At 45.0% G+C, this 26,172-nt stretch overlaps 1 protein-coding gene across 2 annotated transcripts in view; it reads right to left on the bottom strand.

Moving 5' to 3' along the window:
• Positions 1–964: 964 nt before the first annotated feature.
• LOC145342305 (putative P2Y purinoceptor 10) overlaps positions 965–26,172 on the bottom strand; it is a 59,614-nt gene continuing 34,406 nt past the window's right edge. The window contains exon 3 of one of the 2 annotated variants that reach the window (XM_080187771.1): positions 965–6,595. In XM_080187771.1, coding sequence (XP_080043897.1) covers positions 5,564–6,535 — 972 coding nt within the window. In that variant the 5' untranslated portion in view covers positions 6,536–6,595 and the 3' untranslated portion in view covers positions 965–5,563. The remainder of the gene's footprint in view (positions 6,596–26,172) is intronic. The other variant, XM_080187770.1, reaches the window with a different exon arrangement.

Raw genomic sequence — 26,172 nt, 5'->3', positions numbered from 1 at the left:
GCAGTGCCCTTGACACTCAATTGACTTGTATCCAAACCTGACATAAACGGGGGGCATGGTGGCACAGTGGTTAGCATTGTTGCTTCACATCGCCAGAGAACCAGGATCAATTCCCGGCTTGGGTCACTGTCTGTGTGGAGTCTGCATGTCCTTCCCGTGTGTGTGTGGGTTTCCTCTGGGTGCTCTGCTTTCCTCCCAAAGCCTGAAAGACGTGCTGGTTTGGTGCATTGACCCAAACAGGCTCTGGAATGTGGCAACTAGGGGAATTTCACAGTAACTTCATTGCAGTGTTAATGTAAGCCTTATTGTAACTAACAAATAAACCTTGACTTTATTTGGTCATCTACTGATGCCATTTCTTTGTACAGTTATTGTTTGCAGAATTTATGCATTGCAGCAGAAACCACAAAGTGTAAACAAGCGCTATCTTGATTTTCTGGTTCTGATCCCCGCCTTGGCAAATGTTTGCTTAAAGTTTGGTTGCTGGCCCTTTTCAATCCTGGAATACTGATCTCCACTGTTAAAACTCAAGGCTGTTTTATCGACGAATATCAAGATATTTCTTATTTTCACGCAGCTTCTACCACTTTCACCTCCAGTGATCCAGCCATTGAGACACCAGCAGGGGGCAAGCCTGAAATCTAACACTGGTCTTGCAATCATTGCACAGGCAGTTTCATTGCAGAGAACTGTAATGCACAGAATCAGTTGCATAGACACACTGCTAATATAGATCAGTAAAAATATCTCTCCTTACTGAAATAGTATCAAGACTCCAATGAAGCAAAGAAACAAACTAGAAGAAACAATAGGCCATTTGGCCCTTCGAGCCTGGTCCGCCCATTCATTATAATCATGGCTGATCATCAAATTCGATATCCTGACCCCTCCCCCCACTCACCTCCCCCCCCCACCAACTCACCTCCACCTCCCCCACCCCCGCCCCACCCCCCACTCCCCAAGCCGCAAAAATCAATTATCAGCCAAACCGCAGAAATCAATATTTAGGATCACAATGCAATAGAGCTGGATTGAAATAGCTTCTAGTTATTGCTACAGCTAGTCCACCCACAACTGTCTGGATTAAGGGTATCATCCCATTGATTGTACATCCAATTTATTACTGGCAGTTGTAGCTCTCCTTGAACATTTAGATGGAACTGCTTCTCCTGAAATGGCCATGAATTTGTTTCATTAATTTTCTCTGAATGTTTATTGGGCTAGTAATACAACAGGGGTGAATATTTGTTGCTATTCACAGAAGATTTATAAGGGTTGGAGCTGACCATTTAACATTTTGCCATGGCTATTCTGTGGTTATGTTGACAAGTACCTGTGAAATGGCAGGATACTGAGGTCAATCAGAAAATCATTTCTCTTGGAGAGGCTTCTTTCTAAACTGGAAGACTGCTTGTGAATCCCCAATTCCTTCCAAAGGTTAGAGTAAATCAGTAGGATATAAGGGGTGTCTTCTATTATTTTGAAGGTGGGACTGAAATTTGCAAATGTGTGTGTGTGAGACACCTGAAAGCTGATACCTGAACAGTGGAGGATGCAGACTAAATGTTGAACATTTTGAAGATAAATAACTCATAAAGAAACAAGAACTGAATCGCAAAGAGAAATGCAACTAGTATTTATTCTCCAGGGTTATGCTTTGTCAAAGGAAAAGTGTTTTATGGAATCCCATAGTGCTGAAGGAGGCCATGTGGCCCATTGAGTCTGCACCAACCACAATTCGACCCAGGCCCTAGCCCCATAACCCCAATGCCTTTACCCTACCTAGCCTCCTGATGCTAAGGAGCAACTTAGCATCGCCAATCCGCTGAACCCACACATCTTTGGACTGTGGGAGGAAACCCACACAGACACAGGGAGAATGTACAAATTCCACACAGTGACCCAAAGCCAGGAATCGAACCCTGGTCCTTAGTGCTATGAGACCACAGTGCTAACCACTGTGCCACCGTGCCACCCCAAGTGTGGTTCCTTGCAGAGGTCAGAGTGAAAGAATAGAATTTACCTGCCCTTCTCACATACCAAACCTCTGGAAAAGTCACTCTCAATAAGAAACTATGGGGCATTTAACTGGCACAATCAGTGTGAAGAAATTTGGCTGGGATCAGTGCCTGGATCCAGCAGCCTCTATAGTCCATACTGATTGTATTATATTGATTCAAGGAAGGGGGTTGTTTTTTCATAATCAGTCCTTTAATACTTTTGCCTCTTTCTTAATTTAAATAGTGCATCCAAAAATTACTCTAAATGTGGTGCAGAGATTTCTGCATGTTTAAAAGTCTGTTCTAATGAGCAAATTGTAAGGCCGTCTACCCAAGGCTGAATTTTTCAGCCCTCCCTGATGGCTGGATCTTCTGTACGTCCCTTCCAGCCTACCGCACCCCCATGGCGGGATCTCCTGGGCCTCTGCAGTGGGATGTTCAGCAGCCCACCACCTGCCCCCCTCCCCCCAACAAACTCACGGTGGGATCTTCTGGAGGGCAGTGTAGTTGGTGAACAATTCAAAATGATGTTGACAGCGGCGAGACTGGAAGATCCCACCACCGGCCACTGAGAAGTTGTCTCTGCCACTGGCAAACACGCTGTGGGTGGGGGCTAGGTTGGGGGGTCTGAAAATCCCACCCCTGGTCTAAAGATTATTTCATCTTTATTTTGGATATCATGGAAACCAAAGTTTCACCAAAGATGATTAATTCCCTCGGCAAAAGTATAATCTCATAATAATAACAGTTGCTTCATTTCCCTGCAAGCTGGAATCTGAATCATATCATATAATCCCATTTGGCCCATCAAGTCTGTGCTGACCACAATTCCACTCAGGCCCTATCCCCATAACCCCATGTATTTATACTAACTAGTCTCCGTGACATTAAGGAGCAATTGCAAATGGCCAATCCATCTAAACTGCATATCTTTGGATCGTGGGAGGAAACCGGAGCACCCGGAGGAAACCCACGCAGAAATGGGGCACAGTGGCACAGTGATTAGCACTGCTGCCCCACAGTGCCAGGTACTCGAGTTCAATTCCCGACTTGAGTCACTGTCTGTGTGGAGTTTGCACATTCTCCCTGCATCCGCATGGGTTTCCTCCAGGCGATCTGGTTCCTCCCACAGTCCAAAGATGTGCTGGTTAGATGCATTGGCCATGCTAAATTCTTCCTCAGTGTACCTGAACAGGTGCCAGAGTGTTGCGACTAGAGGATTTTCACAGTAACTTCATTGCAGTGTGAATGTAAGCCTACTTGTGACTAACAAACTTTAAAATTGCTTCAATAGCCCTGTCTGTGAACGGCCTGACAACATCCAGAGTGATTTGTCAGAGAATTGAATACAGATAGCTGAAACAGCAGACTAGATGTGAACTGCTAACAGTGAAGCAAATTCATTCGGTCCCACCCTGTCACTGCTGGACTATAACTTGCAGCTGCAGTCAAACCTTTTCCTTTCAAAGCACCAGGTCTCACCAATGTAAATTCTCAATTGGAGTGCAGTTATTTTTCACTAGATTAGCATCAGTAGGAAACACGTGTGGCTTTCCTTTCCAAAGTAAAAATGTATCATGTGCAATGCCCAAAACATAGCCGAATTAAACCTTTCTCTAATGAATAAAACATCAATGTTTATAATGTGACAAAACTCACAGCAAATCAGAAACTTGTCGTTTTATATTATTCAGCTGGAACATTACATCATTAGGTGCAATGCATTACTCTGCCGCTAAAGTCCATTTTAAGGCTGCCAGCCGTAATTATTCTGGATTCTTGAAATTATTGGTGGAGTCAATTTCTAATCATATTCTTAAGCAAACACAAGTCTTTTGCAGTTTATTGAATCGGGGGGGGGGCACAATTAGAACCATGTCACGTGTTCGTTCAAGCTGGAGGTGAGAGAGATGCATTATGGGTCAATTAAGGTAGAGTCAATGATCAGGCACTTCGATCTCCCCAGGCTAGGGGAGAGTCAATGATCAGGCACTTCCATCTCCCCAGGCTAGGGTAGAGTCAATGATCAGGCACTTCCATCTCCCCAGGCTAGGGTAGAGTCAATGATCAGGCACTTCCATCTCCCCAGGCTAGGGGAGAGTCAATGATCAGGGTAGCCGATGAGGTTCAGCAGAGGCTTTGCCTTATGAAATTTGGCCTTTGAGCTGAGATGAAGATGAGATCAAGCCCAGGATGGGGTACAGCGCCTCACCTTGTCAGCTTGGATTTTGTTTGTCCCTTTCGTGGGGACCATGAATTAGATTCAATTTGAATTTGTTTCTTTGGATGGAATAAAATTTTTAAAAAACATTACCAGGACAGTGATCGACAGATTTTTATCAGGTAAAAAATATCAAGGGAGATGGAGCAAAGTTCGAGAAATTGAAAGGAATGTTGGAACATGTCTGAGTGGCCTATTCTTATTAGTTCATGTTTATTTGTGGAATAACTGTCGCGTTTTGCAATGTAAATGGAGGAGCAGCTAGGGATGACCCCTTCTTTGTTTGTCAGCTTCTTGTCGATGAAACTCAACTGGAATCTTTCTACCTAAGTTTCGAAATAGCGTAAGCCAGTTTAATTGGTCAGACATCTTGGAGCTTATCTGCTCGGTGCAAAATGGCAATAGCAAGATAAGGCAGCAAACCAGAAATCTTTCCGTCAGCTTCAACAATTCACAATTACACAAACATTTACATTTCCGCAACTACGTGCCCTCAAGTTGGAGGGAAATTCCTTATGACTGCAGAGACACATTTAACCCCGAACACACGTGCATCGTGGGTGGAGCTCCAAGAAAGGAGAAAAACTCTCAATTTTTCAGGTTCTGATTTTCTGATTAGCATCCACAATTGTTTTGCTCTTGGAGTGAAACATACGACACTGCTTCAAGCATCAGAAAACTGGCTTGCAGCGGGTGTCACTATCACTGAATCAGTTCCAAGTTCTTATCAATGTCAGCCTGCACACTGCACATTGATATCCGGTTAAAATGACCAGTTTATTTGTTTTCCTGTAGAAATTATTCCCATTACTTACTATTATTTCAATCAAATACCAACCAGAATGAATGACTCCCTGTTCACTGACCTCGGTATGGGTAGTAGGCAGTAATATGTTGTTGAGAAAAGCATTGGTAATCCACTATTTTGCATCTGAATAACTGAGTACAATCGCTGTCCAGGTGTCTGATTGAAAGATACAATGCAAACGTTTGTCCTTGTGGGTAAATGTGGTAGAAAATGCATATTGAATCTGTACTGATCAGGCAGGTAGTACATAAAATACACAACTGCAGGAAAGTTTAAGAAATCATTCAAACACTACTAGCAACTTATACTGGTCTCTGGTTTTGCTGTTGCTCCCATATCTGATAGCTTGGAAGGAATGGATTAACAATTGTTGCGAGATGAATGATGCTCCAAACATCACTGGCCATTAGATGCACATTACACTGATTTCTGATCCAATGTCTAGAACACCCACCGGTGAGCAGTTGCAAGACAGATCAGTGGACAGAATAAATCCCAAACCATTCATCTGATACTATCTGAACTGTGTGGAGATTATCGACTTGTGGTGCTTTCTCTGCTCAAGTGGCGGCTCCGTACGAGGAAGCTGCTTGTCCGTGAAAGCTGCTCTCTGAACTCAGAGGTGACAAAGTAGTAGATGACAGGGTCCAAACAGGCATTCATGCTGGCTATGCATAATGATACTGAATGCAGGATATGGATATTCTTCCGCATGGTGCAGTCCGTAATGACATCTAACCACGTCAGCTGGTTCAATAGGAAGAATATGTGGTAGGGGGCGAAGCAGATCAGGAACACAATGGCACACATTAACACCAGCTTTAAGGCTCTCCTTCCACTTAGGTTGTTGGGCAGCGAGCTGTTCTCCCTTAATGACTGCGCAGTCTTCCAGGTACAAGTAAAAATGATGATGATGGGCCCCACAAAGCCCAGGAGCTCTGCTGCTGTGAGCATTACAATGGAAGACCCCAGCCTGACTTGTTTCACAGGAAGAGATGCAAAACAAAGTGAGCTGTTGAATGAGTCTGTGTTCCGCATGATGGGGAATGGAAGGCACATGAGGATGACCACCACCCAGCCAATAAAGCACAAGCCCACGTCGTACCTGCGTCTCCAGCTACTGTATTTGAAAGGGTGGATCAGGAATACACAGCGCTGGATGCTGATGCAGACCAAAAACAAGATGCTCGCATACATGTTGAGAAATTTAAGGTAGAAACAGAACAAGCACATGAATTTTCCAAAAGGCCAGCTGTTGGTTATGTAGTAAAAGATCCTCAGGGGCAAGGACAACATGTGTGCCAAGTCAGCAATGGCTAGGTTTGTCATGAAAATCACCGCCTTCTTCTCCCTTTTGATGTTTCCAAATAAAACCCACAGGGCCACGCTGTTGCCCAACAAGCCAGGAATAACGATTATTCCATAGACAATCGCGTACAGGTTCACCTCTTTCTCCCAATGTTTCTGTGGGCACAGACTGGATCCATTGGATGCATTCATGAGCATCTTTCCCTGGCGTCAGGCTTCTGTTCACTGAGGAGAAGGTCTTACCAACTGTACGAGCTGCTGAGAGAAAAAGAGAAAGCCTGTGAGGTAATCATTATTTCCCGCCTTCAGATAAATAACACTCATACACGATAACTGTTATATTTCTATCCACCAGCTTAGTACCGGCAATGTGAACAAAGAGAGATCTGGCCGGAATTCTCCAAACTCGCCCGCGGCTGGGATTTTCCAGTCCCGTTGCTCTGAATAGAGATTGGGCTGAGCGGAAAATACTATGTTCTCGCTGGCAGTGGGAGTGGGGCGTGCGAGGCCAGAGAATGCCAGCCTTTATCAATTGCTGTCGACTCTTAATCAACCTGATCACATCAGTCACCTTAATCTCTTTTATGATAAGTCACTTGGCATTTCTAAGGCTTGCTCTGTCTTTCTCAACTTCCTGTCCTTCGTCCCTCCATGTGCAGGGCCATGAACAATGCTTCCATTCTTGGGACGTGGCCTAACCATTGCACCTCCACTTATATAGAATCAAGGAGTGGTTCCGATATAGAAAAAAACCTTTCAGCCTTTGTGTCAATGCTGGCTCTCTGCAAAAACAGCTCCCCTACTCCCACGCCTCTTCCCTGTGGTCAAGCAAGTTATTTCTCACCGGGTAAAGCTCAATTATTTGTCAAAAGCATCGACTCGATCTGTTTGTATCCCAATCTCAGACAGTGCATTCCGGATCCTAACCGCTCACACATCCAACACGGCCCTGTCTGAAGGTGGCAATGAGCCCATTCCTTGCTTTCTGCCTTCTGTGGCTTATCACCCCTGAGTCAGTTTAATTTCTAACATCTCACTGCTGAAAAGTCCCTGACGTGATGCATGAACCTTCCCTTTCTTCCTCCACTTCCTGCATTTCCAACATCTGCTGAAGTTTACCTCCAGTTAATTAGAAGAACCTGTTGCTATTGTGGTTAGAAATAACTGCCAATAACACTTCTGTGACACGGGTTAGGACATTTTATGGTGTTAATGTCATCTGTTTATGGTGCAGTGCAAAGAGTCACAGCAATGGTGGCAAAAACTGGGCTTGGAAAAAGAAAATTACACAATTTACAAAGGTAGAACAGGGGGGTGAGACTGACTGCTCCACTGAAAGCTGACATGGATGTAACTGACTGAATGGCCTCTTTCTGTGTTGAGATGACTCTGTGACTCTATTGGACAGGAAGTCAGAGAGAAGGTTTGGTGGTACAGTGGTTAGCACTGCTGCCTCTCAGTGCCAGGGATCCAGGTTTGATTCCCGGCTTGAGTCACTGTCTGTGTGAAGTTTACACATTCTCCCCATGTCTCCATGGGTTTTCTTCCAGGTGCTCCGGTTTCCTCCCACGTTCTGAAAGACATGCTGGTTAGGTAAGTTGACCCAAACAGGTGCCGGACTGTGGTGACTAGGGGACTTTCATAGCAATTTCATTGCAGTGTTAATGTAAGCCTTTCTTGTGACTAATAAATAAACTTTAAAACTTAATAAAAAAAAGTTTGCTCAGGGAGGGTTTCAGGGGAATTCTGATTCAATTTCAATTTCAGAGGAAGGGAGGGTGGAACACAGTCACGGAGTGGGTACGATGACAAAAGGGGGGATTTGGAAACATAAAAACTAGAAGTAGGAGCAGTCATTTGGCCCTTTGAGCAGACTCTACCATTCATTTTGATCATGGCTGATCATCAAATTCAATATCATGATCCACCCTCCCCCATGCCCCCAACATTCCTTGATCCATTGATCCCTTTAGCTCCAAGAGCTATATCTAATTTTTTCTTGAAATCAGACAACGTTTTGCCTCAACCACGTTCTGTGGTACTGAATTCCACACATTCACCACTCTCTGGGTAAAGAAATTTCTCCTGTTTGAATTTTATAAGTTACAAGACATCCCCTCTCACTCTTCTAAATTCCAATGAATACAATCCTAACTGACTTAGACTCTCCTCATATGGCAACCATGCTATCCCACAAATCCGCCTGATAAACTTTTGCTGCACTCCCTCTATAGCAAGAACACCCTTCATTAGATAAGGACAACAGATCTGTACACAATACTTCAGGTGTGGCCTCACCAATACCCTATATAACTGCAGTAAAACGTCCCTATTCCTATACTCAAATCCTCTCGTGATGAAGGCCAACATACCATTTGCCTTCTTTATTGCCCGCTGTACCTGCATGCTAAGTTCAGCGACTGATCCATGAGGACACCACCTCTCTCAATTTAGACCCATTCAAGTAATAATCTGCCTTCCTACTATTGCTACCAAATGACACCATCACATTTAGCCACATTATGTCACATCTGTGATGCTTATGCCCACTCACTCAGCCTGTCCAAATTGTGCTGAAGCATCTTTGTATCCTCCTCCCTGCTCACCCTCCCACTCGACTTTGTATCACCTGCAAATGTGGAGATAATATATTTAGTTTCCTCTTCCAAATCATTAATATATAATGTGAACATCTGGGGTCCTAGCACATATCCCCCTTAATTGTCTCCTTATTCTGGTTTCCAATGGGGATACCATAAGCATAGACATGGGTCAAGGGTGGAGGACGAAAAGTACATTGTTAAAATGGCGGCATGGGCTCATTGGGCCGAAGGGACAGTTTCCCGTGCTGTGTTGTTCTTTGTTCTTTATCCCAGCAGAACCTCATTAGCCACTGCCTACCAATTGGAAAAATACCCATTTAGGCCAATTCTTTGCTTCCTATCTGATAATCAACTTTCTATCCATCTCAAAACATTTGGAATCAATGGGTGCTATTCTGGTTGGCGGTTGGTGACTAGTGGAGTGCCGCAGGGATCGGTGCTGGGGCCTCAACTGTTTACCATTTACATGGATGATCTGGAGGAGGGGGCTGACTGTAGGGTGACGAAATTTGCTGATGACATGAAGATGAGTGGAAAAGCAAATTGCGTGGAGGGTGTGGAAAGTCTGCAGAGAGATCTGGATAGGCTGAGCGAGTGGGCGAGGACCTGGCAGATGGAGTATAATGTTAGCAAATGTGAGGTTATCCACTTTGGTAGAAATAATAGTAGGAGGGATTATTATTTAAAAGGCGAAAAGCTGCAGCATGCTACGGTGCAGAGGGACCTGGGGGTCCTTGTGCACGAATCGCAAAAGCCCAGTCTGCAGATGCAGCAGGTGATCAAGAAGACGAATGGAATGCTGGCCTTTATAGCGAGGGGGATAGAATATAAAAGCAGGGAGGTCTTGCTGCAACTGTACAGGGTACTGGTGAGGCCGCAGCTGGAGTACTGTGTGCAGTTTTGGTTGCCGCACTTGTGGAAGGATATATTGGCCTTGGAGGGAGTGCAGAGGAGGTTCACTAGGCTGATACCGGAGATGAGGGGGTTAGCCTATGAAGAGAGACTGAATAGACTGTGTCTGTACTGGTTGGAGTTTAGAAGGCTAAGGGGGGATCTTATAGAGACGTATAAGATAATGAAAGGGATAGATAGGGTAGAGGTAGAGAGATTCTTCCCGCTTAGAAAGGATAGCAGGACTAGAGGGCACAGCCTCAAGATAAGGGGGGAGCTGTTTAGATCAAAGTTGAGGAGGAACTTCTTCACTCAAAGGGTGGTGAATCTTTGGAATTCTCTGCCCGTTGATGTGGTGGAGGCTACCTCGCTAAATATATTTAAGTCATGGGTGGATAGGTTTCTGATAGACAGGGGAATTAAGAGTTATGGGGAGAAAGCGGGAAAGTGGAACTGATCCACTTCAGATCAGCCATGATCTTATTGAATAGCAGGGCAGGCTCGAAGGGCTAGATGGCCTACTCCTGCTCCTACTTCTTATGTTCTTAAAACACACCTGCAGTCCCATGGGATCGTGTCAGGCTGGAAGTCAAGGTGGATTTCTGGATGGGCTGGGATTTAGGTGGAGGTGAGGAGCATCCAAAACAATCAAACCTGGAAGTGATGGAAAGGTAAATGAAGGCGCTTGTGAATTAGGGATTAAGGAAGGATCCCAAGCCCTCAGAATTTAATGGATAAGGTTTGGAATCTGAACCAATGGTTAACCCATGAACGGGGATGGTGCCTTTTTGGCTGAGCAAGCTGCCAGAGTATGTGATGGACAGAAAGAGAAACTTCAATGTGAAGTTTGAAATGGAAGCAGGACTGAACTGGATGCTTTCAGCTTTAATGCTGTAATATTCAGCTGGAGAATGTTCTGGCTTGCCCAGCGCTCCAACTGAAACAGAGATGTCATGGAGGTAATGGAACAAAAGCTGGAGCTAATGAGGTTGAATTCATGTCATCACGCAGAGAAATAAATTGATCATCAGGCCAGGGATGAAATGGAGGCATCCCCAACCATGTGTGCCTGATGCCCTTAGTATATATTAGTATATAGAGCTTATATTTTCAGCTTGCACACAATGGAAGTAAAAGTCCAATGAAAACTGTACAATACATTATAGACATTCCTGTCATGCAACTCGAGGATTTGAGCTATGTTCTAGTTTCTAAGCTCCAATGTGGAATGGGCTTTATTTTCCTCTTCTCCCATGTTTCCTGATGATATTAAATTTGGAGCAAAATAACTATTATGTATGAAAAATAAATTCTGACATTTGCCACCAACTAGTTTGCGTTAATTTAAGTGATTGTATTTACAAATTTTGTATTAATCCGCTAGAGTTTAATTCCTAAACACCATTCATAACCCAGAACTCGTTATTAGTTTTAAGAATACAAGGCAGACTGAGTTGGATTTTGTAACAGGATTTATTACTTTGTCCAAGTATTGAGAAAATTGGCATGGTTAGCACATGCTAACACATACTATGATGACTTGTGGATGAGTTAATGAAAAGGACAATTGATTATCCAAGGAAATGTTTTGAGATAATTGGGAATTGGAAGAAAGGGAGAAATCAACAGTTTCTTATCGGAGGACTGCTGGTGGATTGGGAAGATGACGTGAGTGTCCCAGGGATGTGTGCTAGGTTCACTGATTGGAAATCACTCGCATTTTGAATGGCAATATGAGCTGGTGATGATACTAACCTAGGAGGACAGCAGGGCATGAAGGTCTGGCACATCAGTAAAACTGTGGCACAAGTTCAATGGCATATTTAATGAATGGCATTAAATTAGATGGTGTAGAGGCTGAAAGAGATCTGGCAGTGATAGCAAACCAAGCAGTGCCACAATGGAACAACACTAAACAAACCACACGGAGTGCTGAGCTATATCGTCCAATCAATAGGATGTCATCTGCCCTTTTCAGGCCACGTCTTGAATACCAGATGCAGTCACAATCATTCATGTGAAACATAAAAGCCTTGAAACTTGATAGTGCATCAACCATATTTATCTCTGTGTAATGCTTCCAACATCTGGTTAGCAGCAGTTACCATTAGGTTTTTTTTCTTATCGACTCAGCTAAACAAATTTCAAAGTGTACACTTCCAATGAGGAGTTTGATGACTTGATATAATGACTCCATTTACACTGGCATCCCCCACATTTCACATTATGAGAAATATTCTATCTACTGATCAGTGAGAACCGATTCAAGGAAATCCAACTGAGTGACCCTGCAGTCCTGAAGTCAGGAGTGGCATTTATGTTTCATCCATTTACTGTGTTTCAGTCACTTGCAGAGAGTTGTATTAATTGGCAATAAAACAATCTGGGATAGAAATTGGTATGGTGCCCTTTTTCTGTGTGTGAAATAGGAGTGACGAATTCGGCAGAGGATTTAAATGGCAGTTGTCAGTCCTAAGCTAAAGTCATGGGCACTATTTTTAGCTATTCTTAGAGCTCTAATGCTGGTCGAAGGACCCCAGTGTAAGATTTTTTTCCTGATCAGCATGGGCCTGTTTTGGCAACCCCCAGCAGCCAGAGCACTCTTCCTGATTTCCCAGTCCTTGTAATGGCTGCTTCACATCGCATCACCCCACCTCTCCTCCCGCACCCTCCCTACCCTGCTTCTCCCCCCAGTCAAGGACACAAGTCCCCTTGCCAGAACTTACCAGAGAGCTGGAGTTCATTCTCTTCATGGGGAGTGTTACCTGGGCTATTCACTCAAAAGATGTTGACGAAGCTTGAATGAGGCCCAATTCCAGGCTAGACGTGACCTCTTTGGGCCTAAAAACGTGACCCAGATTAATTTCTATCCCTCTGAATATTTTCTACAAAGCAATAGGTGGATATCATTTACCTTGTTTCTGTCAGTTATAACCCTGACTCTGTAGGCACACTCACAGATTTGAGAAAACAACAATAGAATGAGCTATTTCTCCTTTTTTTCAACAGGAAAGCCCCTCTGTTTCCTTATATATAGGAATACCAAAACTGAAGTTGTGGTAAGAAGCTTAGCCAATGAACCTGGCCTAATTTTGATGCTGTTGGTGGTTTATCTGTGCTAAAGGGTGCAAGAGTTTGTCTGCTTTGCTTCCCAATTTGTTGAATTTTAACCAAGACAGAATTTGTGCTGAAGCAGAATTCCAACTGAAACGAGGACGACAAAAATCAAGTGATTGACCACACGTGCTGTGTTGTTCATCACGTGAAACAATTGAGTGGAAAAAGATAAACAGGGGATTTTTGATTTGGTGAAAAAACTGTGAGATTACATTGCCAGATTAGAGCACTAAAAACCTAACTTGATCACAACAGCATGATGCGTGGGACCTGCCTACTTAATTTACATGTGTTTAAAGATATGACAGGGAAAGTTGGTAATGTAGGTGGCTGCTGCGCCCTGCTTTTCCCATGTGAGTTGACACAACCAAAAAGTGAGAAAATTCTGCTCTCCGTTTGTCAGTCTCCTGTCTTATCTCTTTTGCCAAAGTCTTGCTGTCGTTTACGCCAATGGGATCCTACGGTCCTGTCAACAGCACATCCATGCCACAGGTTTCCCAGCGGTGAAGGGTGCATTCAACAGAAAACCGCGGGACCGTAAAATCCTGCCGTCAGCGAGCAGTGCACCACCTCCTGCCATCGTGAAGCAGGCCATGGAACAATCCCACCCATTATCTTTCTGGTTACTCTCTGTGTTCTTCTCTTTAACCCGATTTTCTGTTATTCGCAATTCTCTTTCCATTTCTGTGTTTTCCTTGGCCGGAATTTTCTGGCTGTTCTCGCTGGCCGGATCTCCTGGTCCCACTGAGGGTGCACCCCCGTCATGGTTTCTCTGGCAGCGTTCAACGGAAAACCCGTGATGACTGGCGGGGTTACATGGAAAATCCTGCCCTCTATCTAATGTAGGTCTGATTTTAACTCGGTACACTCGGTTTCAATTGAAGTAGAATCTCTGTTTTCTCTCTTTTCTCAGTCTTGTTGGTTAATGTTCCTTTCCTACCTCACCCTCGCAATTTTGTTATACGTTAGAATTTGCAATGCATTGTCTGATTATGTGGGTGTTACAGACAGAATAGCTTTCAAATAAGAATTAGATAAAGACCTCACAGAATCACAGAACTGTTACAGTGCAGAAGGAGGCCATTCGACCCACTGTGTCTACACCAGCTCTCCAACTCAGCACCATGACTTAAAGCCATTCTCCTATCTTTACTCAAACTCCTACGTTGTTTCCATTCAAATAAGCGTCTAATGGCCTCCTGAATGCCTCGAATGAACCTGCTTCCACCACACTTCCAGGCTGTGCATTCAGACCCAAACCACTCATTGTGTGAAAAAGTTTTTTTTTTCACATCACACTTACTTCTTTTGCAAATCACTTTAATCTGTGCCCTCTCATTCTTGGTTCTTTAAAGAGTGGGTACAGCTTCTCCCTATCTACTCTGTCCAGCTCCCTCACGATTTGAGCATCTCTATTAAATCAAATTGCTTCTTTGCCTTCTTCTCTCCAAGGAGAATAGATCCAACCTCTCTAATCTACCCTCATAAATGAAGTGTCTAATCCTGGAACTATTATTTTAAGCCTTTTTTGCACTTTCCCCCATGCATTTACATCCTTCCTATATAGTGCCCAGAACTGTACACAAAACTGAGGTCTAACTAGTGTCTTGTATAAATTCATTATAATCTTGCTCTATACTCCAGTCAATAAAGCCCAAGATATTATGCACTTTATTAACTGCTCTCTCCACTTGCCCTGCCACCTTCAATGATCTGCACCCCCCTCAGAATTTTACCCTTTACTTTATATTGTCTCTCCATGTTCTTTCTACCAAAATGCATCGCCTCACATTTCTCCACATTGAACTTCATCTGCCACCTACCTGCCCACTCCACCAACTTGTCTGTATCCTTTTGAAGTTCTATACCGTCCTCCTCAGTTTACAAAACTTCCAAGTCTGTACCATCTGCAAACTTTGAAATTGTCCCCACTACTCCAAGATTTAGATCATAAATATACATCAGGAAAAGCATGGGTCACAATACCGACCCCTGGGGAATACCACCACAAACCTTCCTCCAGCCGAAAAAATATCCCTTAAGCATTACTTTCTGATTTGTATTATTGATCCAATTTTGTCCTCGTGTCCCTTTTACTTCATGTAAATATAACTTTTCTGACAAGCCCGATATGTATTAAAGACTTCCTGAAAGTCCACGTACACCACATCAACAGCACTACCCAAATTGACACTATCTGTTACCACTTCAAAAGACTGCAACAAGTTAGTTAAATGCAGTTTTTCCCTTTAGAAATTTATTCTGGCTCTTCCTAATCCACCCACATTTTTCTAAGCGACTATCTAATTCCATCCCGATAACTTCTTCTAGAAACTTGCCCACCATTGATGTTAAACTTCCTGATCTGTAATTGCTCGGGCTATCATTACAACCTTTTCTGAACAGGGGTGTAATATATATAATTCTCCAGTCTTCTGGCACCTCTCCTGAGTGTAAAGACGGCTGGAACATTATGGCCATGCCATTCTCACTTCCTTCAATATCCTTGGACGCATCTCATCCAGTCCCAGTGCTTTGTCAACTTTCAATACTGACAGTCTATCAACACTTCTTCCTTATCAATTCTGAACCCTTCTCGGGGCACAATTTCTTCATCTGCCACCACGGCTTGTGTAGCGTCTACCTCCCTGGTAAAAACAGATGCAAAGTATTAATTTAACGCTTCAACTGTGCCCCCTGCCTCCATATATAAATTCCTTTTAGGTCCAAATCAGCCCTACTCCTCCTTTTACCTCCCTTTTACTATTTATATTCCTACAGAACACTTTAGGAAACACCATTATGTTGACTGCCAGTTATTTTCTCATAATCCTTCTTCATTTCTGGAATATGATTCTTCAATTCCCCTCTGAACCTTCTGTATTCCTCTTGGTTCTCAACTGTATTTTCTATCTGAAACCTATCAGAAGCACATTTTCTTTCTTATCTTAATTACTATTTCCTTTTTCATCCAGGGAGCTCTGGATTTGTTTGCTCTAACTTTCACTTATAAGGGAATGGGCAGCAGTGGTTAGCACTGCTGTTCCACAGCGCCAGGGGTCCAGGTTCAATTCCATCCTTGGATGACTGTCTGTGTGGAGTTTGCATGTTCTCCCAGTGTTTGCGTGAGTTTCCATGATGCTCCGGTTTCCTCCCACAAGTCCAAAGATGCGCAGATTACTTTGAATGGCCAGGCTAAAATTGCTCCTTAGTGTCAGGGAATTAGCAAGATAAATGCGTGGGGTTACGGAGATAGGGCCTGGTTGGAATTGTTGTCGGCGAGGGCTCGATGGGCCAAATGGCACTGTAGGGTTACTTTGACTGCATCTGGACCATTTCTGTTTTGAAGAAACCCACTGTTCAGCTACATTTTTCCAATCAACCTTTCCTTCCAGTCTAACCAGCCCAAGAAAGTGTGGGGGGAGGAGGGAGGTGGAATGCAGGGCATGAGTGAAGAGGTGGGGCAAGTTAGATTCCTCTTCAAAAAAGCTCGCGTAGAGTTGATGAGGGCAGAATGGCTTCATTTTGATTTGTAATCTTTTGTGATTCTAATATAGCTGTGTCAGCAGGAGCATGAAGAGGGAGGGTGAATCAGAGGTTTGTTGTGGCGGGGGGTGCATTCCTTCTAATTTGGAGGTTGTTTTGGAGAAGGGGGAATTTGTTCCCTGAGCATGTTGGGGCTTACAGGGGGAGGGAGGATAAATGGGTTTTTGATTGTGCACAGTGGTGGAGGGGGGTGCGGTTGGGATGGCAAAGGAAGATGGCAAACTCGGTGAGCTGAGAGAAACAGTCTTATCCTTTCCCGACCTCCAAGCAGTGCTGTGAAGGCACCCACCCGTCCTTCCATCCCCCTAACCCCCAACAATATAAGCCCTCACCCCAAAACACCCGCATCCTAAACTATTGGGTTTCCTGAGACCAGGGAGGCCCAGCCAGCCTGGGAAATAAGTTCAATGTGAGGCACGCAGTCTCATTATGATAGTTCTGATAGTTAAATGGCCAACCTTCCCCCAAGGTTGACTGCCTGCCTTCTTTTCAAACTCTGCTAACCCCAGAACCAGGTGGATTGGGGCCTAGTAAAAGACTTCTAAAGTTTTTACATCTCACTTGACCCGAACTGACTTATATTTTAGGAGTGACCCCCTATGATTCTATACTGACTCCCAGGTTAAAGTTTTTTTATTAGTCACAAGTAAGGCTTACATTAACACCGCAATGAAGTTACTGTGAAATTCCCCTCATCGCCACATTCCGGCGCCTGTTCAGGTCAATGCACCTAACCAGCGTATCTTTCAGACTGTGGGAGGAAACCAGAGTACCTGGAGGAAATCCACATAGACACGGGGAGAATGTGCAAACTCCGCACACACAGTGACCCAAGCCCGGGTCCCTGGCGCTGTGAGGCAGCAGTGCTAACCACAGTGCCACCATGCCGCCTAAACACCTCCTACTACACACCTCCTTCGAGCCTGAAGCGTATCTGTTCGTCAAGACTCCCTGCCTCCTATCCCAAATATGTATCCAAGATGTCATTGCCCCTTGAATATCAGGGGCTGCTATTTTCTGTATAAGTCTGTTGTGTGGCACTTTGTCAAGTATCTTTCGAAAGTCCATATATATATGGCATCTTCCAAAATCACCCCTTTAAACCACAAAACTAGAAGTCCATTTGGCCTCTCAATGAGATGTAAATGATTTCAAGGTGCTATTCGCGAGTCAGCAGGGATAATCCATCCCCCCGCACCCCCACCACCCAGCTCCCCAGTGTTCTGGGAAATATTTATCTCCCAACCAGCCACTTAAATACAATCTCACTGCTGAATCAATCACAATATTTCCATCATTACCACAATGACTATGCTTCAAGTGTCTGCTAGGTCAGCTGCAACATAGTTTGAGATGCCCTGAGGTCATGAGTGGCACAACATGATGCAGGTTATTTCTTTCACATTGGCAGGAGGAAATGATAAGGAGATTTTTAAGATATCTGGATAATGAGTCTCGACCTGGTTAGATCTATGCTTTCAGGATGAGTTTAAACAGGGTTGTGACAAAACATGGAGGATCCCATTTGCTCAGAAGTGCTTGAAAGGAGCCAATGTGGACAGGTTCTGGAGTGTACCAAAGCCGAGGTACGTTCACTGTTGGACTATATCAGTAAAAAGTCTGACAACACCAGGTTTTAGTCCAACCGATATTCTAATCAGTAATCTCTAAACTGTCTGTGCTTTATATGCTCTGTCTGAGGCCAGAACTCTCCATTCACCTGACGAAGGGACTAACCCCGAAAGCTTGTGAGTCTATTATCAAATAAATCGGTTGGACTAAAACCTGGTGTTGTCAGACTTTTTACTGTGTTTAAGCCAGTCCAACGCCGGCATACCCACATCAGGACTCTATCAGGTCAGGCACTGAGGGTCTCTTGATAGTCAACTAATCATCAGTCACTGTGATCTTGCCTTCAATGCCAGACTAAAGAAAACCCCAAAACACAGGGTGTTGCTGACGTGAACAGACTCTAAAGCTGTGGCCATCGTGGTTAAGATTGAAGATGAAACAGGTCTGCCTCAGACTCGACCACAGGCAAGAGCAGCAGCATGCAATCAACAGCAGGAACTGCAACTCCCAACAAATGTTGGGAGGAAGCAATCTCATGTTATAAATAGTTTGTTACATTTCCTTCTTCTCCTCAGCTCAGCACAGCTATGTGAAACATAGTGAAACTATAAATCCAATCGGCTTTATTCAGATTGATTGGCAGATATATGCCCAGGAATGTGGAGAGGGCAAAAACCCCTGGTGAATGCAGTGAACACAGTAAGACATCTCACAACACCAGGTTAAAGTTCAACACAAGCCGTGGATAACGAAGGAGGTGAAGGAAAGTGTTAAATTAAAAGCAGAGGCGTTTAGAGTAGCTAAGAGTAGTGGGCGAGAAGAGGATTGGGAGAGGTTTAAATGTCAACAAAGATTGACAAAGAAGTTGATAAAGAAGGGTAGGAGAAACTATGAAGCTGGGCTAGCGCTTAATATAAAAAAGGATAGCAAGAGTTTTTATAAATATATAAAAAGGAAGGGGCTGGCTAGGGTGAACGTTGGACCCTTAGAGGATGAGAGGGGGGACTTAGTGGTAGGGGATGGGGAAATGGCTGAGGTCTTGAATAACTTTGTTGTTTTGGTCTTCACGGAGGAGGACGTGAATAATTTGCCGGGTGTTAGCGATGGAAAGGTGGTAGGACTGGAGGGTCTCAATGACATTACTGTTACTAGAGAGGTGGTGCTCGACAGACTGGAGGGGCTGATTGTGGACAAGTCCCCAGGACCGGATGGAATGCATCCGAGGGTTCTGAAAGAAATGGCGGAGGTGATAGTGGATGCCTTGGTGGTTATTTTCCAAACGTCGCTGGATTCCGGGGAAGTGCTGGAAGATTGGAAAATGGCTAATGTTATGCCATTGTTTAAGAAGGGTGGCAGGCAAAAGGCAGGGAATTATAGGCCGGTTAGTTTAACGTCTGTTGTAGGTAAAATGTTAGAATCCGTCATCAAGGAGGAAATAGCGAGGCATCTTGAGGGGAATTGCTTGATAGAGCAGACGCACCACGGTTTTGTTAAGGGGAAGTCGTGTCTGACAAATTTATTGGAGTTCTATGAGGATGTGTCTAGGGCGGTGGATAGAGGAGAGCCGGTGGATGTGGTCTTTCTTGATTTTCAGAAGGCGTTTGACAAGGTACCTCACAAGAGGTTACTGCAGAAGGTAAGGGGGCATGGAGTTGGGGGTAGGGTGTTAGCGTGGATAGAGGATTGGTTGTCAAATAGGAGGCAGAGAGTGGGGGTTAATGGGTGCTATTCGGATTGGCGGTTGGTGACTAGTGGAGTGCCCCAGGGGTCGGTGCTGGGGCCTCAGCTATTTACCATTTATATAGATGATCTGGAGGAGGGAACCGAGTGTATGGTGTCGAAATTTGCTGATGACACCAAGATTGGTGGAACGGCAAATTGCACGGAGGGTGTGGAGAGTCTGCAGAAGGATCTAGATAGGCTGGGCGAGTGGGCCAGGAACTGGCAAATGGAATTTAATGTTGGCAAGTGCGAGGTGGTCCACTTTGGTAGGAATAATGGTAGGAAGGACTATTACTTACGGGGCGAAAAACTGCAGCAGGCGACGGTGCAGAGGGACCTCGGGGTCCTTGTGCATGAGTCGCAAAAACCCAGCCTGCAGGTGGTCAGGAAGGCTAATGGGATGCTGGCCTTCATAGCGAGGGGGATTGAATATAAAAGTAGGGAGGTCTTGCTGCAGCTGTATAGGGCATTGGTGAGGCCGCAGCTGGAGTACTGTGTGCAGTTTTGGTCGCTGCACTTACGCAAGGATATTTTGGCCTTGGAGGGAGTGCAGAGGAGATTTACTAGGCTGATACCGGAGTTGAGGGGGTTGAGCTATGAGGAGAGGCTGAATAAACTAGGCTTGTACTCGCTAGAGTTTAGAAGAATGAGGGGAGATCTCATTGAGACATATAAGATGATGAATGGGATGGATAGGATAGAGGTGGAGAGACTCTTCCCGCTCAGAAAGGACAGTAGGACTAGGGGGCACAGCCTCAAGATAAAGGGGGGGCGGTTTAGAACGGAGTTGAGGAGGAACTTCTTCACTCAAAGGGTGGTGAATCTCTGGAATTCTCTGCCCGTTGAGGTGGTGGAGGCTGCCTCGCTAAATATTTTTAAGACGCGGGTTGATGGGTTTTTGATAAGCGAGGGGATTAAGGGTTATGGGGAGAGGGCGGGAATGTGGAACTGAGTCACGACAGATCAGCCATGATCTTACTGAATGGTGGGGCAGGCTCGAAGGGCTAGATGGCCTACTCCAGCTCCTATTTCCTATTTCTTATGTTATAATTGAAATTCGATTTCCAACATAGTTCACTTCCATTCCAACATCAGAAATGTGTTGAATTTTAAGAAATCAATTTAATGGTTCACTCTTTGCAATATGATTGGCTAATCAAGACTAGGCTTCTTCAGATTTGTTCTCTATTATTAATACAAATTTTTGGAACGAACAATATCTAATGGAAAGATTGCGGAAACAGAAGCAAAGGCATCAGTGGCACTGCTTGGGACAGTTCTGCATAAATCCTGAAAACCCACTTGAGCGGTCTTTGTGATATCAAGAAGTTCAGTTGTAGATTCTGAGCTGATAAGCTGCAGAAACCTGCTTCTGGACATCTGGGGTTTCAGTTCATTTTGAAGTTCAAAACAGAAACAGGGGTCATTTTACATCCCCAGTCCCATTCTCCACACAAAACGGGGGGATCTGGGTCAGGTGGGAGATTAAAATGTTAATCTGGAATAGGAATGGGAGTGCAGTGGTTAGCACTGCTGCCTCACAGTGGTGGCGATCTCTGTTCGATTTTGGCCTTGGGTGACAGTGTGGAGTTTGTACATTGTCCCCATTACTGCATAGGTTTCCTCCAAGTGCTCCGGTTTCCTCCCACACTCCAAAAATGTGTAGGTTAGGTGAATTGGCCATGCAAAAAAAATTGTCCCTTAGTGTCCAAACACATGTCCGTTAGGTGGATTAGCCATGGTAAATGCACAGGGTTCTGGGGATAGGGCAGAGGGGAGGGCCTGGGTGGGATGCTCTGTCAGAGAGTTGGTGTAATCTCGATGGGCTGGATGGCCTCTTTCCGCACTGTATGGATTCTGTGGTTCTAAGGAATTAAACCTGTTTCGAACTTGCCATCTTTCAGTACTGAAGGAGGTGGGATGAGAAGCAGAAGACCAACCCACTCTCGAGAGAGAGGTCAGTCCTTGGAGCTTTTCAAAGGCCTGTACTTTAAGTGATTCTTTTATTAACCGATGTTGGTCATGTTTCATGAAGCTCAGGACATTCGGCAAATAGAAGCAGGCGGGATGAGGGGGATCTGTCAGGTGGGTGCACTTACACCACTGCTGAGGTGGAGGACAGGCCGCAGTGAAGTCCAGCTGATCTGTAAACACCCTGCCACCCTCACAATCTCCCCACTCTGCCTGAATCCCACCATTCTAAACCCCTACAATCTCCCTTTGACTCCCTCATCGGGATCATCTACCTCACAGTGTGCTGTTTAAATCCAGATTTTCCAAACGTGACTCCTCCCTGCCACTCCGAAACCCTGGCCCAGTGAATACCGGGGGCCAATCCTCTCAGTTATGTTCACGTCACCAATTCCTCTGGAACTGATTCTTGGGAGATGTGAAAGAGGAATTTGGGAGTGCTGCACCTGCTTTGTTGCAGTTTCTTCTTGTGCCAGCTGCATGATGCATACTTGACAGCTCCTGCTGATGACTCAGTGATCAGAAACTCTTCACATGTAATGTCATGTGCCTTCACTTTGCCCCAAATGTAGTGAACATAACCTTCTTGTGCTCAGGTTCGCAATGCTGCAAAGCCAGTCCAGACCGACTCACCAATTGGAAAATGAACAGGCCCTGGAGTGAGACTTTATGTCAGACTTGGGAGAAGGGATTTTCCCAATATCCTGCCAACTTTACATCCATTTTTGGTCACTTTTCCAGCCACAGCCAGGCGGATTGACAGGTGGGAGACCTGTTGGGTGGAAGGCCTATAGCCTGAGCCTCTAACTGAGCTGAACAGGGAGCTGGTACTGTGCAGAGGGCAGTGATGATAGATTACCATCTCAGGAGAGGGTCTCGATGGAGAGGCTTTGGGAGAAGGTTGGGTGGTGGGGGGGTGGTGGGGTGGGGGGAGGGGGTGGAGCAGAGGGTCTTGATGATAGGTGGAGCTGTTCAAATCACAGAGTGCCCTCAATTGCAGTGGAGGCGGTTGGGAACATGGGGAGATCTCCAAATAGAGGGTGAGTGGGGGCGCCCCATCACAGGGTCTCTGATCACCCCAATCATGGGACAGCAGGGTTTCTGACTGTGAGGAGCTCTGATTGTGATGCGACTCAGATACCAGGGACGGGGGAGCTTGTCCAACAATAGCCAGGGCAGGCAAAGGGGCAAATGGATTGTTCCAATGGTAGTGTAGGGAGCATGCATATTGAAATAGTGACTGGGGCAACTAAGTAACTTGAAGAGCCGGGAGGAAGCTCCTTTGGAGCTATAGGCAGTGCTATAAAGGCTGTCCAGACCTTCCCACCTCATTTCATCTGTTGGGTTTTCCTGAGGCCTAGGAAATAGTTTCCATCAAAAATCTAATAACTGTGAAACATCACTATATGATTTAAATGTCCAACCCTCCTCCTCCAAATGGATTGCTTGCCATCTCCTCATCTGACCTCCATTGAAAAAGGAGGTTCCACGCTGTCTTGGTTTTAAATGACTCGACTCTGACTCGACCCCACCCCATTTGTTCAGATTCGGAACACTGCTGTTGGATTAAAAGACCCTTAACAATAAACCAAATAGTTAAATTTCCCTCCTGTCGAATACTTTTAGAATTAATAATCAAAAGCATTCAAAGAAGAAACAAGACATTTGCATTTTCAATGGCCCCCAAGATATTTCTCCTGGACTGCTTTTAGCTTTCCCCTGGGGGATTAATCTTTAACTCTTGGAATGACCTGGACCATCTTGGAGGCAAGGCTACCGAGAAGTGGGAGGCAGTGGCATGGTGGTATTGTCACTGGACTAGCAATCCAGAGACCCAGAGTAATGCTCTGGGAACCAGGGTTCGAATCCCATCACAGCAGCTGGTGAAATTTGAATTCAATAAAACTCTGGAATTAAAAGTCTAATGGTGGTTATGGAACAAAGGTGGCATGGTAGCACAGTGGTTAGCACTGCTGCTTCACAGCTCCAGGGACCTGGGTTCTATTCCCGGCTTGGGTCACTGTCTGTGTGAGTTTGCACATTCTCCTCTTGTCTGCGTGGATTTCCTCCAGGTGCTCCGGTTTCCTCTCACAGTCCAAAGATGTGCGGGATAGGTGGATTGGACATGTTTAAAACAAATTGCCCTTAATGTCCTGAGATGCGTAGGTTAGAGAGATTAGTGGGTAGATACTTAGGGATATGGGAGTAGGGTCTGGGTGGTCGGTGCAGACTCAATGGGCAGAATAGCCTCTTTCTGTACTGTACGGTTTGTATAATTCTAAAAAAGAAGCCGTGACAGTTAGAAAACAAGAGAAGACAAAAGAAAGGGAAGATGCAAGAACGAAATTAGAAGTCAGGATGAAAGTGAAGAATAAAATACTGTCAACCAACAGTGATTCATTGTGATCTCAGTTGTCACTTTTTCTTAACCACAGTTGCTCTGCTGTCAGATGAACCTCAGGTACAAAAGTGATGACAAAGAGCATCACATACCAAGGCTGCCATAGGAGTACAGCCTTGATGCAAAAAAAATCATTTCACCAATTTGCATCAAGGTCCGCAATGTTAAAGAAAGTGGATATTCTGATGCTGTCTTCAGAAAACCCTGCATTGGAATCATTTCCTAAAAGATTAACATTACTTCAGAACAGTAAATGTCAAAGAAAGTGTTCGTCTGTGCAGCTCTGGCAATGATTGCGTGTGAGATGTTGGTTGCAGCACTATGGCACAGTGGTTAGCACTGCTGCCTCACAGCATTAGGGACTTGGTTCAATACCAGCTTCGGTGACTGACTGACTGTACGGAGTCTGCATAGTATCCCCGTGTCTGTGTGGGTTTCCTTTGGTTTCCTCCCATACTCCAAAGATGAGCGAGTTTCGGTGGATTGGCCATGCTAAATTGCCCCTTAGTGTCAAGGGGATTAGCAGGGTAAATATGTAGGTTATGGAGATAGGGCCTAGGTGGGATTGTTGTCAGTGCAGACTCAATGGGCTGAATGGCCTCCTTCTGCATTGTATAGATTCTATGAACTTCTAATATATCCAACCCTGTGTGGACTGCAAGGGCTTTCATTGTTGCCTTCGACTGGGCTTGAAAAATATCAGCTCTCAGTTCAGTTTAGTGCTACCAAACTGGTACTCCAGAGGCCTGCCCACTCAAATCTCACCATGGCAGCAGGGGAATTTGGATTAAATTATGTAAATTTGGAGTAAGAAATCTATTTCCATAATGATGACGATCATTAAAAACTTATTTTGTTCATTAATGTCCTAAAAGAAGGAAATCTGTCACCCTGACTGGTCTGGCCTACTTCTGACTCCAGATCCACAGTTGACATTTCACCCTCCCACAGTGCCCCCCTCACCACACCACACCACCCTTCAGAAATGGCCAAGTAAGCCTCTTGAGTTATATCCAACCTGTACAGAAAAGTTAAAAAGGAATAAAACCAGACAATCAAACTGGACATCAGAAAACCACAATGATGCACTCCACCCAATCAACAGGGCATGGCCCTCTTTGCTAACATCTGGGGGCTTGTGAAGTAATTGATGGAGCTGTCCCAAAGCCTGGCACACTCACAGAATTATCCCTTGCAGCCAGCATCCCACCCATCACCATTACCACCCTGGGCACGTCCTGTCCCATTGGCAGGTCAGGCCCATCAGAGGTGGTGGTACGGTAGTTTATAGTTTATAGATAGAGGTGGAAAGACTCTTCCCGCTCAAAAAAGACAATAGGACTAGGGGGCACAGCCTCAAGATAAAGGGGGGGCAGTTTAGAACGGAGTTGAGGAGGAACTTCTTCACTCAAAGGGTGGTGAATCTCTGGAATTCTCTGCCCGTTGAAGTGGTGGAGGCTGCCTCGCTAAATATTTTAAAGACGCGGGTTGATGGGTTTTTGATAGGAGAGGGGATTAAGGGTTATGGGGAGAGGGCGGGAAAGTGGAACTGAGCAGCGACAGATCAGCCATGATCTTATTGAATGGCGGGGCAGGCTCGAAGGGCTGGATGGCCTACTCCTGCTCCTATTTCTTATGTTCTTATGTTCTTATAGTCAGAAGGGAGAGCCCCAAGGAGCTCACAACATTGTCCTGCTGTGGTGAGGTCCAGTGCAGGGGGGTGGTGGGGGGTTGCAACCAAAGATCTACTGGCTTTCAGTGAGACTGGATAATCCTGGTGGCAGGTGGGGCCAGAAAATTCCATCAATTGTTTCCAAACCCCATGGAATCTAACAGATCAAGCAAGTGCAATTAAACAGCTAGCTGATCATCATCTCCCACCATCCCACAGCTGATGGATTTGTACCACTCCGTATTCACAGCACTTGTAAGAAGCACTGCAGGTGGCAAGGACACAGAATGTACTTTAATTGTGGAACTTCTATGCCCAGTTCCAAGAGTGGCTCAGTGGT

The sequence above is a fragment of the Carcharhinus amblyrhynchos genome, chromosome 4 (assembly GCF_965287045.1).
Source record: "Carcharhinus amblyrhynchos chromosome 4, sCarAmb.v2.hapA, whole genome shotgun sequence".
Lineage (NCBI taxonomy): Eukaryota > Metazoa > Chordata > Chondrichthyes > Carcharhiniformes > Carcharhinidae > Carcharhinus > Carcharhinus amblyrhynchos.
This window is presented reverse-complemented; position numbering and strand designations above follow the sequence as displayed.